The following is a 12,309-nucleotide window of genomic DNA, read 5'->3' as shown; positions in this document are numbered from 1 at the left end:
CAGATTCTCTGAGTGCCCATTACTCTCTCTCTACTGTTTGTACCCAGCAGATAAAGTAACCCAAAATAGCCAGGATGCCCTCCTCCAACTACGATGATGGGGAAGGAGGTGTTTTTTGGTTGGGTACCAGGGCACATGGGAGTTGCAGGGAACAAAATGGTGGATCAAGCAGCCAAGGAGGCATGTTGTGATCCTCAAGTATTTCAGTGTGCCATCACCCTGCATTCTATCGCCTCACTGTTGAGGTACAAAGTCATGCGCCATTGGGAAAACGAGTGGCTGGAAGTGACCGACAACAATCTTTGTATAGTAAAGCTCACAACTCATCCATGGCGCACTTCCTTCCAGCCACTTTAATGGGGCAGTGTTCTCCTTGCTCATCTTCACATAGGCCACAGCCCCATGACACATGGCTTCTTACCACGGTGAGGGAACTCTACAATGTGTGGTGCCTGTGGCATGCAGATCATTGTGTGCCACATTTTATTGGACTGTGTTTTATTTTCCAACCACTGAACTACGGTGGATTTGCCAACGCATCAGCCCTCTATTGTAAGCAGTGCTCAAACGAATGTGGTTCAAGTTTTAAAATTTTGTGAATTGTCCAACATTTGTAACAAAATTTTAGGGAGATGTTTTTAATGTGTCAAGAGGGTGACTGGCTCGCCTAAGTTTTTCGGTAAGTGGTCAGCCAGTCACATTTCCCTGTGCTTTTCTTTGAGCTCTTCTTTGTTTTGTTTCCTCTGTGTTTTAATTTTATGTATGGCTACTTTCCCTCCTAATTGGTTTTTGTGCATGCAAAATGAAGTGACTGTGTGTTCATTTCGAGTTCATGGGTGCACAACAATTTTAGTTTATCCTCACATTTGTTTGTTTTGATAAGTGTAAGGACACTGATGATCTTGCCGTGGGGCGTCCCTAAGATCCTAACACAATAATTCTGATAGACAGTACAATAAACAGTCTTAAGTCTAGTTAAACAAAACTTTGGAAGACTTGCGTTCAAACAAGGCTGAAAGTATAGATAACATTTGATTGGAAGTGGCAATAGAACAACTATTCAAGCTAATGTTTAGAATCTATGAGACTGAATACATATCGCTAGTCCTGAAGATAGCAAGGGCACATAAGTACAAAAACTACCAAACAATCATCTTAATGTCTTGTGCGTCCAGGTTGCTGAGAGGACTAATGTATAGAAGAATGCAAAAGACGATCAAGAATCTGTCAGATAGTTATCAGTTCGGCTTTAGGAAAGGCAAAGGCATGAGAAGCAGTTCTTACATTATGTCTGATAATGGAAGCAAGACTTAAAGAAAAATCAAGACACATTTATAGGATTTGCTGACCTACAAAAATGATTAAACAGTGTAAAATGGTCCAAAATATTTGAAATTTGCAAAAAATAGGTGCAAGGTTTAGGGAAAGAAGGGTAATATGCAATAAGGGCAAGAACCAAGAGAGAGCAATGAAAGTGGAAGATAAAAAAGAAACTGTTGAGATTAAAATGGGTGTAAGACAGGAATGCAATCTTTGACCCTACTGTTCAGTCTACAAGGTGAAAAAGTAATAATGGAAATGAAAGGTAGGTTCAAGAGAGAAATTATAATTCAAGGTGAAAGGGTGTTGATGATAAGATTCAGTGATGACATTGCTATTCTCAGTGAGAGAAAGAAGAATTACAAGACCTGTTGAATGAAATGTGCTGTCTGATGGGTTCATAATTTGGATTGAGAGTAAACTTAAGAAAGACAAAAATAATAAATAATACCATAAATGAGTTTACTGATAAGTTTAACACAAAAATTGGTGATTAGCACAGGCAAATAGCATTCTTGGTTAAAAGAAGTCTACAGACCTTAGTACGAGGGAGAAATTTCTGAGAATGTACGTTCGGAGCGGAGCACAGTATTGTATGGTAATGAATTGTGGACTGTGGAAAAACTGGAAAAGAAGAGAATTGAAGTGTTTGAGATGTGGTACTATAGAAAGAAAATTAGGTGGACAGATAAGATAAGGAATGAGGAGGTTCTGTGCAAAATCAGTGAAGAGAGGAACAATTGAAAAATTCTGAGAAGAAGATGGGACTGGATAATAGGATTTGTTACGACAGTAGGTAATAACTACAGGGAGCTGTAGAGGATAAAAACTGCAGGGGAAGACAGAGATTGGAAAACATCCAACAAATAACTGAGGATGTAGGATGCAACTGCTACTCTTAGATGAAGGGGTTGCACAAGAGAGGGATTCATGGCAGGCTGTATCGATGCATTCTCCTGGAAGCTCATTTGTTCGATGTCATCTGATTTACATTCCAGTTTTGTTTCCTGTTTATTGATGCTATGGACAGTAACAGTGGCTGTATAACATTTCTTTTGCCATGCATAAGTGCTCCTAAGTAGTACCAGAAATTCACTGTACATACATTTCTATTGGTGGTACTCCCCCTCTCCCTCCACCACTTCCCAGTATACAATGTTATTATTGTGGTCTTCAGTCTGAAGACTGGTTTGGTGCTGTTCGGCATGCTAGTCTGTCCTTTGTAAGTCTCTTCATCTCTCCATAACTATTGCTATATGCATCCATTTGAACTGTGTTACTTTAAGCTTTTGTCTCCCAATACAGTTTTCACCCCATACATTTCCCTCCATTACCAAATTAACTATTCCTTGATGCCTCAAGGTGTGTCTTATCAAGTTATCTCTTCTCTTAGCCAAGGTGTGTCATAAACCTCTTTTTTCCCCCAGTTCAGTTGAGTACCTCTTCAGTAGTTGTTAAATCTACCCATCTAATCTTCTGCATCACCTCATTTCAGAAGCTTCTATTCTCTTCTTGTCTGTGTATCATCCACATTTCACTTCCATATCAGGTTGCACTACAGTTTAGTGTAGATCTTAATTAATCTCTCTCTCTCTCTCTCTCTCTCTCTCTCTCTCTCTCTCTCTCTCTCTCTCTATCTCCCTATCTCTTTTTTTTTGTTACAGAAAAGCTGTTTTTACTGTCACCTGTCTGCATTTTATGACCTCTTCACTTCTGCCACAGTTGTTTTGCTGCCCATATAGCAAAATGTGTCTAGTTATTTTAGTGTCTCATTTCCTAACCTAATTCCCCAAACATCACCTGATTCAATTGTGCACCAGTCCATTTCTTTTACTTTTGTTGATCAGCATCTTATAACTTCTTTGAGACAGTATTTATTCTGTTCTTCTAATCTTTGAAGCCCTGTGCATCTGTGACAGAAGTATGGGCCTCAGAGTTCTTATTTCTTTTCCCAGAACTTTACTTACTTTTCCTAATTTCTCCTTGAATTTGTTTACGGCTTCCTAATACACAAACTGTGCAACATTGAGGATAAACTAGAACTTTGTATTATTCCTTGCTCAAATATTACTTCCCTGTCATGTCCTTTGACTCTTATAACAGCAGTTTGATTTCTGTGAAAATTGTTCAGATGCTACACCACCCCCAAAAACTTTAGAAAACTTCTTGATACTGCTGTACTACTACTGTGGTTACTATTGCTGCTACTGCTACTACTAACACAACTGTTGTTATCAAAAATTTAATTTTGTGTTTCCTGATAGGTTGAAGAAACAGCAGAATAATTGAAACATTAAACTGCAGATCTCTCTATACTCAGTTGAAATGCTGGAGGAAGTCAAGAGCATAACTAAATCCATCTGGACCATACCTAGTAAAGAAATGAGGTTTTGAAACCTACCTTCTGGTTAAGCCCAGATTTACCTTTATCAATTTTTTGCCAAACTCAGGCCTCTTTATACTGAATGTTAGTTTAGGAGCTTCAACATTTATTTACTCAGCTGATGGGATTGATAGGTGATTGTAAGTCAAACAGCGAATACTAAATCAAGCATCTTAAGAGGAAATTAAGGAAAATTAACCTAGAGTAAGAAGTAAATGTGCATCTTCCCAACACAAACCGTCCATGAGCTGTGAAACAATTGCCTATTAAATCCCCCTCTTTTAACAACTTTTGTGTAAAACTTCATATATGTTCTATCTCTCTCACTATTTTTTCATCATATTTTACATGTATCTGATTATGCTGTAAATTAATTCAGAAAATGCCTTGTTGAAATTTGTGGGATACATAATGTTCAGCATTTATGTATGTTTCAGGAAGTTTATGGAAAGCTTTGCCAGGCGCACAGCACGCTTGAGGCACAAAATGGGTGTTGGCGCAACAGATCAAGCAGTGCCACCAGTCATTATGCAACTTGAGAGGCTAACTTTAACTCAGCTGGTGGAATTCTTTCATACCTGTCGTGATAAATATATGCGGGCTAAGATTGAACCAGGTACAAACCTCATTTCTGTAGTTCAGTGAATAGAATAATATGAAGAAAACCAAGCATAACACTGGGAAAAACGTGTGGCAAATACTCTGTGATCATTGATTATAAAAATGTTTCCAGTTTTCAATTGTTACTCATAATGGACAAACTTATCTACTGAGCTTTCAAACATTTTGTTAGTCTTCAGGTCTGTTAGTGATTTCTGACTTTAAATCAAAGGTTTTTTTAAATCTGTTCACTTCATTACATTTTTGACTTTATACAGAAGCCTCAGAGAGAACCCTTGGTCCAATAAAAACACGGAGTACACAATATCTTACCTAATAAAATGCCACACTAGACTAGCAAAATCACATCCCGTGCCATGGCTTTGACAACTTTTCATTGTGCCTTGAAATGAGGAATATCATCTCCAAAATCCTACTCACTTCCCTCGGTGTTTATCCATATCGCCCTCCTACTTCCTACCTCTTGCCACATTCATCATGTCTTTGAGACCATAGTGCAAGACCTGTCCCATGCACTCACTGAACACATGTTGTTCCAGAACTGTCATAGGCATATCCTACTTTAACAGGGACAAAGACTATCTCATAAACAGTAGCAAAGAAAAACTGTCAAGAACTAGAACTTGATAACTATGCTGGATAATTGTGCCTTTTGTGTGTCCCTGTGTGCTGTGCGTCTCCACTGAATGGAGATCTGTCATTAACCCTCAGTCGCTTGCACGGATGACACTCATCATCCACATGTCTTTCCCACTCAATTTTGTCTCACAGGGCAGGACTGAGATCATACCATTTTCAGTAACTTTCTGTTAACACTCCAGCTGTTAGCTCCAATCATTGTTGGCTTTCAGTTATGAAAGATACATTGTTTATGAAACATTATTATAGTCTTGAGGACACCAGTCATCTGCGCGAGCTCTGCTGCCACAATCTGAAACAAAGTAAGTCTGTATTATTTTATTGCTTTACTAGAGTCAATCGATCTTTCACGTGCGTAAATTTGGACTGCAGTTACCTTCCGTGTTACCTAGTATTCTCTTTATTTTTAGATTATGGAAGAAATGTCAAAAGCAAAAATACCTCGGACAGAGTTTAGTAGAGATCCTAATGTATGGTTGGAATGGTTCAGTGAGCTGAGTGGTGAAGTTGCTCACAGTGATAGTGCTGACTCAGAGACTGAGGACCGTGTTCATGAAAGTGGTCACGATTCAGGAACAGAACAAGAAGTGCCAGAGAATGATGAATATGAGTTACAGAAAGAAGTAACTCAAGAGGATGCATTTCTTTTAGGGAAAGATGGAATAACTAAACAGAGGAAAAATAAATATCCTACCGTTGTTAGAAGCAGATCCTGTAGTATTATTACGCATTTGCCTGGACCAAAAAATCAAGCTTGTATAAAAAAGACCGAAATAGAAATTCTGAATTTGTTCTTGGATGAAAGCATAATAAGCATTATCACAACATGCACTAATATGTCCATCAGTGAAGTTCATGGTAACTTCTGTAGGGAAAGGGATGCTAAAGAAACAGATGCGATAGAGATCAGAGTTTGTTATATCTGTGTGGATCTTTGAGATGTTCTAGGAATAATATATATTGAAATTGTGGGATAACTCAAAGGGAAACAGACTTGAATCATGTTATTTAAGCATAAGTGAAAACCGATTCAGGTTTCTGTTGACATGTCTTAGGTTTGGTAATATCCATGATAGAGGTGTTTGCAGAGAGACTGACAAGTTGGCTCCTATCAGAGTTGAACTTACGAGGGCTTAAGTCAGGGGAGTGCAGTAGGTGGTATAGCACTTAGCAGCCCCATCAGTCAAACATATCAGTAACAGCTTGCACTGTACGTGCTTGAGCATTGTCCTGCAGAAAGTGTCATCACGTCTGTCTCTAAGCTGGTCGTAGGTTGTGTTCCAAAAATGAACAGCATAGAGACAGAAGTGATGACACTTTCTGCAAGACCTGACCATCATTTTGCAGGACAATGCTCAATCACATAAAGTGCAAGCTGTTACTGATTTGTTTGACTGATGGGGCTGCTAAGTGCTATACCACCTACTGCACTCCCCTGAGTTAAGCCCTTGTAAGTTCAACTTCATTTATAAACTGAAGGAAACAGTTTACGGCATTCGCTTCAGAACTGCTACAAATTTGTCGAGCAATAGAAACTGCCGTTACTTAATAATTAAAATGCCGTGCAAATGTAAGGTGCGAACAAGTAGTATACAGTTTCGTACTGTGATTATTTTTTATATATTTGACTCCTTGGTATTAATGTTATTATTTTTTATATATTGACTCCTTGGTATTAACGTTTGTTACATAAATTACGAGCGTTGTACTTTTGACTTCCCACGCCAGATGGTGGGTGTTACGTTTTTTAAGAAAGACCTGTGTTGCACCTCTTTTTATGTTGTTCATTTATTATTCTTTGGCATTATCTTTTGCTTTGTATATGTTCTGCACTCTAACAACTTATCATCGATCTATTTTATGTTTTATAGTTTATAAAAAACAATATGCCAATGTATTTTAGATATTCTCCTGCATCTGCTATGTGTTGTACGCACATTTTAAATTTGAATTACTACACCATTCACAAAAGTACAAGAGTTATTTAGTGTTAATAATTCGCAAAACCAATAACACTATGTCTTCATGTGACACATGTCACATAGAGGGCGTGTCAAGCCCTGTCACACCGAGGTCTGCTGAACAAGTGCAGGTAAACAGCGACCTCAGTCTATGTGATTGCCGTAAGCTTAGTGACAACAGTGCATCCCAATTTAAGTTATTGTATAGGTTTGTTTCTAACAAGTGTTAATGTTCATATGCAGATGTAATTGTGATTTTCTATGTTGTACTCTCTGATCGTAATGTGAAAAAATTTTTAACTTCTAGCACTGAAGATGGTCACTCAGTGACAGAAAATCGATTTTGCAATAGTAAAAAATATACGACCAATGCTGTCTCTTTTTTCAAGTATACCTGTTACCTGGTCGCAGTGCACAAGACAACATGGAGTCGCCAATCAATTATTTTGTAGCTTCCGTGATGTTACCGTCTGTTTATAATGACTTTCTTTTTTCAATACATTTGTTTTTTTATCATCTCTCATGTCAGTATCTCAAGTCCAGCATTCAAGATATCTTGCTCATAGTGAGGCTTCGATTTTGGTCTGCCCCATTTCTTTGAAATTATGTCATTGTTAAATTTTTTAAATTATTCACATGTTCAACAAATGAACAACAGAAAATTTTATCAGCACCATGTAAGCTATAATCTGACAAAAGTTCTTACAAAATGATAATCTATGATGAAATTTTCTCCTTTTTAATTCCTTTCTATGTTTCATTAAGGTAATGGAAAGATTCCACTTACATCACCATCAGCTTCTGATTGCAAATTGTTTGCTTCTGCGATGCCCTATCTATCATTGCTACCACTAAAATGTTTAATTAGTTATTCTACCAGTGTCTTCATTCTTGGCTGCCTCTCTGATGACATCTGCAGTGATGTTCATTATTTTTCTACATGTCTCACCAATGATTTGGCGCCCAGCTACTACACAGAGTTACTCAACTTCGTGAATAGTAGATGTTTTTATGTTTTTAGTGATACATTGTTTTAACTATGTCTATTCACCTTCAGTAAAACTGAAAGGACAATGATGTGGTGGCTCGAAAAGTGCAGCACATTACTGATGCAGGGTGGTGGGAGCAGTGTTATGCTGTGGGAGGCATTCTCCAGTGCTTGCATGGGACATATAGTAGTAATCAAAAACGCTGGCAGCTGTGAACCACCTGCACCCCTTCATGCTTGATGCCTTCCCTGATGCCAATACCATGCTACAGTGGTTTGACAAGCATTATAGTGAACTCACGTTGATGTCTCATCAATCAAATTCACCTGATTTAAATTGTGGAACCCATATGGGTTACTATCAGATGCTGTCACCAAATACACAAATCTGTGGCCCATTATTTACACAAATTACATGACCTGTGTGTAGACATCTAATGTCATGTATCACCAAAAACCTACCAACGAACTATCAGATCACTGAATCAATGATGTATTGTGTTCCAGAGATGGACAAACAAGCTATTAAGTAGGTGGTAATAATGTTTTGGCTCATCAGTGTATTTTTAAGTGCTTCGTGATGAAGCTGAGATGTCTTGTACTTTTGTAGGTTATTTGCTTGCTAAGATCAGTCGCAACATAACTATATTTAGTTTTGTCTTAGATGATGTGGTCCAAGACAAATTGCTGCTCAGGTTGTGAGAGCCATAATATGGGACTGTCCATCCAGAAGGTCATATGTTTCATAAGTATCAGATTTAAGATAACATTTGCCGTTAACCATTATTTGCAGAATTCTGTATGTTTGTCATAGTAGTCATTGATTATGCTATGTGGTTGTCATGAGTGTTTTTGCATGATCCAGTTGACACAAAAACTCACCTAAGAAGCACCTTATTTTACAGATACATGGTCCAATTTCTCTGGAGTGTGATACAGTCTTTCTGGTGCATGATTCAGTAACTCAGGACCACCAAATGCTGTGTGAAATATTGTGTATTCAAGACAGCAGACAATGATTAATAACATCACATAACCACCAGTCAGTGAAGAATGTCTTTATATCAGTCGTTTGTTGGATGTCCAGAGATAAACCAATAATCAAAGAGCTTAGACTGCACTTCTCAACATGAGAAAGTTCAGTAAAATATAACAGCTTACAACAAAGATCAGTAACTGAGACAGTTTGCAATGCATCACTACCTTTATTGTAGTTAAAAGTTTCTTTCATTGTTGTTGTTGTCATTGTTGTTGTCGTACTCATCTTTATTTCTCAAAATGAAGTATACACAGTACAGTAACCCAGTAATGTAAATTAGCAATATCTCCTTGTCCTGTATTACAAACACATAAAATATCATCAGGATGTAATTTACAATGTCTAGTATGAATACACAATTATTTATCAACTGCACTGGATGCACTTGTGGAAGCAGAGTGGGACCAAACTGTCACAGACAACATTAGAATCTTGTACGTTACAACATCTCAGGGAGGAAATTTTTCTAAATAGTAATGCCAGCAGTGTTATTCTTATCTGTATGAACATCTGAAGGTAACCCAGTTCTGAAAGTCATATTTCACAGCACAACACACAGCAGGACCACAAAACAGTTGGTGATTGCAGCACCGATAGCAATGTTGTACTTAATTACATCATATGGTTATTTGTAGATGGTACGACGCACTTATACATGTGATGAACATGTTGAGGCAGTGTCTTAATGATTGCCTCATATATGACACTGTGGTTGCTTATATAGCAACATGCAAACAGGGTAACATCATTCAACTTTATGGACTTAGAATAATTCCTGCCACTGTAAACTACAGCTATCCAAAGCATATACAAGTAAAATTAAATGTGTGCAGAGTGGCATGAGTTGGGGCAAGCAATGAGCCAGACACAAGGGTATGTTGCAGTGGCTCACACAATTGATACATATATCATATATTTGGATTAAAGGACAAGGAGACATCACTAAATTTACCTTACATGCTGATTGTACTGTGAATACTTTGATTTGAGAAATCAGTATCGATATAAAAAAATAATTGCATCACTGTAATGACTTGTTTTGGCATTGCTATGTAAGAAACCACACTGTCATATGTGAGTCAGGCACTAAGATGCCGCATCGATGTGTTTTTCGTGTATATTAATGGCCTCCTACCATCTACAAACTATATGATGTACTTAAGCATAACGCTGCTACCACTGTTGCTCTCTATTGTCAACTGGTTCATGGTCCTGCTGTGGATCATGTCATGAAATTTGACATAGTGCTAGCGAATGTTGATATTGATGGTGGTAAAGATGGATTACTGTTGCAATTTTTCATGTAGATAAGAATAACACTTCCAGTTTTACCACTTTGGCAAACTTTCCTCCCCGAGATGTTGCTTACAAGAGTTTAACATTGTCTGAGACTGTGTGATCATTCTCTGCTGCATTATTGGTTTATCAACAGCAACAGATGCATCTGTGGAAGTAGAGTATGACCACCCAGTCTCAGAGAACTTTAAAACCATTTAAGCAACAACATATCAGGGAGGAATAGTTGTAAATTAGGTCTTAATAATTTGCTATGTATTTGGATTAAAGAATATGAAGATATTGCTAAATTTGCATTAATGGCTGACTGTACTGTGTACTTCATTTTGAGAAATAAAGAGAAGAGTGGAGGGGGTGGGTGGGGGGGGGGGGGTTGGGGGGGGGGGATGGAGAGAAAGAGAGAGAGAGAGAGAGAGAGAGAGAGAGAGAGAGAGAGAGAGAGAGAGAGAGAGAGAGAGAGAGAGTGTGTGAGTGTGTGTGTGTGTGTGTGTGTGTATTTTAAAACAATTTAATTGCATCACAGATAGTGATGCATCCCAAACTATCCCAGTTCTGGTTTGTGGTTTGTGTTGTACACTACACTACACATTTGCCATAGAGCACGTATCAGTTACATCAGTCTTTGCAAAGTGCTATTCTGTGTGGCCCATTGCCATTGCTGACTCAGCCGCTTAATGTGTGCACCTAGACTTATCTATACGTGCATTGAGGATAGCAGCAGTTCGTGGCAGTTGAAATTATTCTACGTTTGTAACTTCGAATGACATCATTCTGATTGTACATTGCTATGTAAGCAACCACACTGTCATATGTTAGTGATAAATTATGGTGTGGTTTTTTGTGCATCATGCAAACAGAATTATGTCATTAAGGGCGACGGACTTAGAATGATTTGTGCCTCTGTGAACTTGTACTATGATGTCAGTGATTGCTGTTGACATAGTAGTAAATTAAGTCTTAATGATATGTTATATTTTAAATTAAAAGATGTGGAGATACTACTAAATTTACATTTATGGATGAGTTTTACTGTGTATTTTTCTTACCGTCCACAGTTGAAAGTGATCTGATTCTCATTTTGTACACGCCCGTTGTTGACAACTCGTCACGCAGCTTATTATCTTCAGCTTAAGAGAATATGATCGTTCAGAGTGTAGTTGATCACTATGCAACATTTTCATGCATTTGGGACACTTTGTGACTGTGTGTCATAGTTAACAAAATTAAATTTTTATTTCACTGAAGGTGTTGAGTGTATGTGTTACAGCTTTTTTAATCGCATCTGAAATATAATCAACATTTAGAGAACACCAAAATATAGAATTTACATTTTTTGTTCCATATGTTTTTCATGTTTTTTAAAAATGGAATGTCTTTGCAGGAACTGCTGTTGGTGCATTGTCTGCCCAGAGTATAGGTGAACCTGGTACTCAGATGACTCTAAAAACATTTCATTTTGCAGGAGTTGCATCGATGAACATAACTCAGGGAGTACCAAGGTGAATTTAGATTGAAATTCTGATATAAATTCCTGTAAAAACAAGAGGGCAACTGGCAGACTGTCTGCATGAAAGTATTGTGTCTTTAGTAATTGCTTCTTGATGTGATGTGCTGGTATTTGTAAGATTATTTTTGATGTTTCACAAGGACGAGTTACTGCCCTTGTCAAAGATTTACTCTGGTGGTGTAAGTATATCAGTAAAGACCTTGCTTCACACAATTCTTCTGCCTGTGTACCCTCAGTTAGCAACATTGCAAACCATCACCTTACACATTACTGTAATATAAATTTTTCTACACAAAAGTAGAAACTTTTTTTTCCCCCCTGTCAGACATTTTATATCACTGGGTAATTGATCAAAAATATTAGCTGCAACATTTAGCACTCTGTTTTATGCTCAGGAGAGTCTTAATGTGCGGTAGTGAATGTCATTTTTTCTTCTTACATTGTAATTATGCATATCATTATTTGTTTTGAGCTGCAGAGGATGATTGCTACAAACTTCATGAGGGAATAAATCTGTGAAGTAGTAGTCAAAATATCTAACTTCCTAAATAGTTT

At 37.7% G+C, this 12,309-nt stretch overlaps 1 protein-coding gene across 1 annotated transcript in view; it reads left to right on the top strand.

Annotated features, from left to right (window-relative positions):
- Positions 1-12,309, top strand: part of LOC124606789 (DNA-directed RNA polymerase III subunit RPC1) — a 230,844-nt gene that overhangs the window by 165,196 nt on the left and 53,339 nt on the right. The window contains exons 19-20 of the mRNA XM_047138858.1: positions 4,141-4,319; positions 11,629-11,746. Coding sequence (XP_046994814.1) covers positions 4,141-4,319; positions 11,629-11,746 — 297 coding nt within the window. The remainder of the gene's footprint in view (positions 1-4,140; positions 4,320-11,628; positions 11,747-12,309) is intronic.

The sequence above is a fragment of the Schistocerca americana genome, chromosome 1, assembly GCF_021461395.2.
Source record: "Schistocerca americana isolate TAMUIC-IGC-003095 chromosome 1, iqSchAmer2.1, whole genome shotgun sequence".
NCBI classification, from domain to species: Eukaryota; Metazoa; Arthropoda; class Insecta; order Orthoptera; family Acrididae; genus Schistocerca; species Schistocerca americana.
Note: the sequence above shows the minus strand (reverse complement) of the source record. Positions and strands in the feature narration are given on the sequence as shown.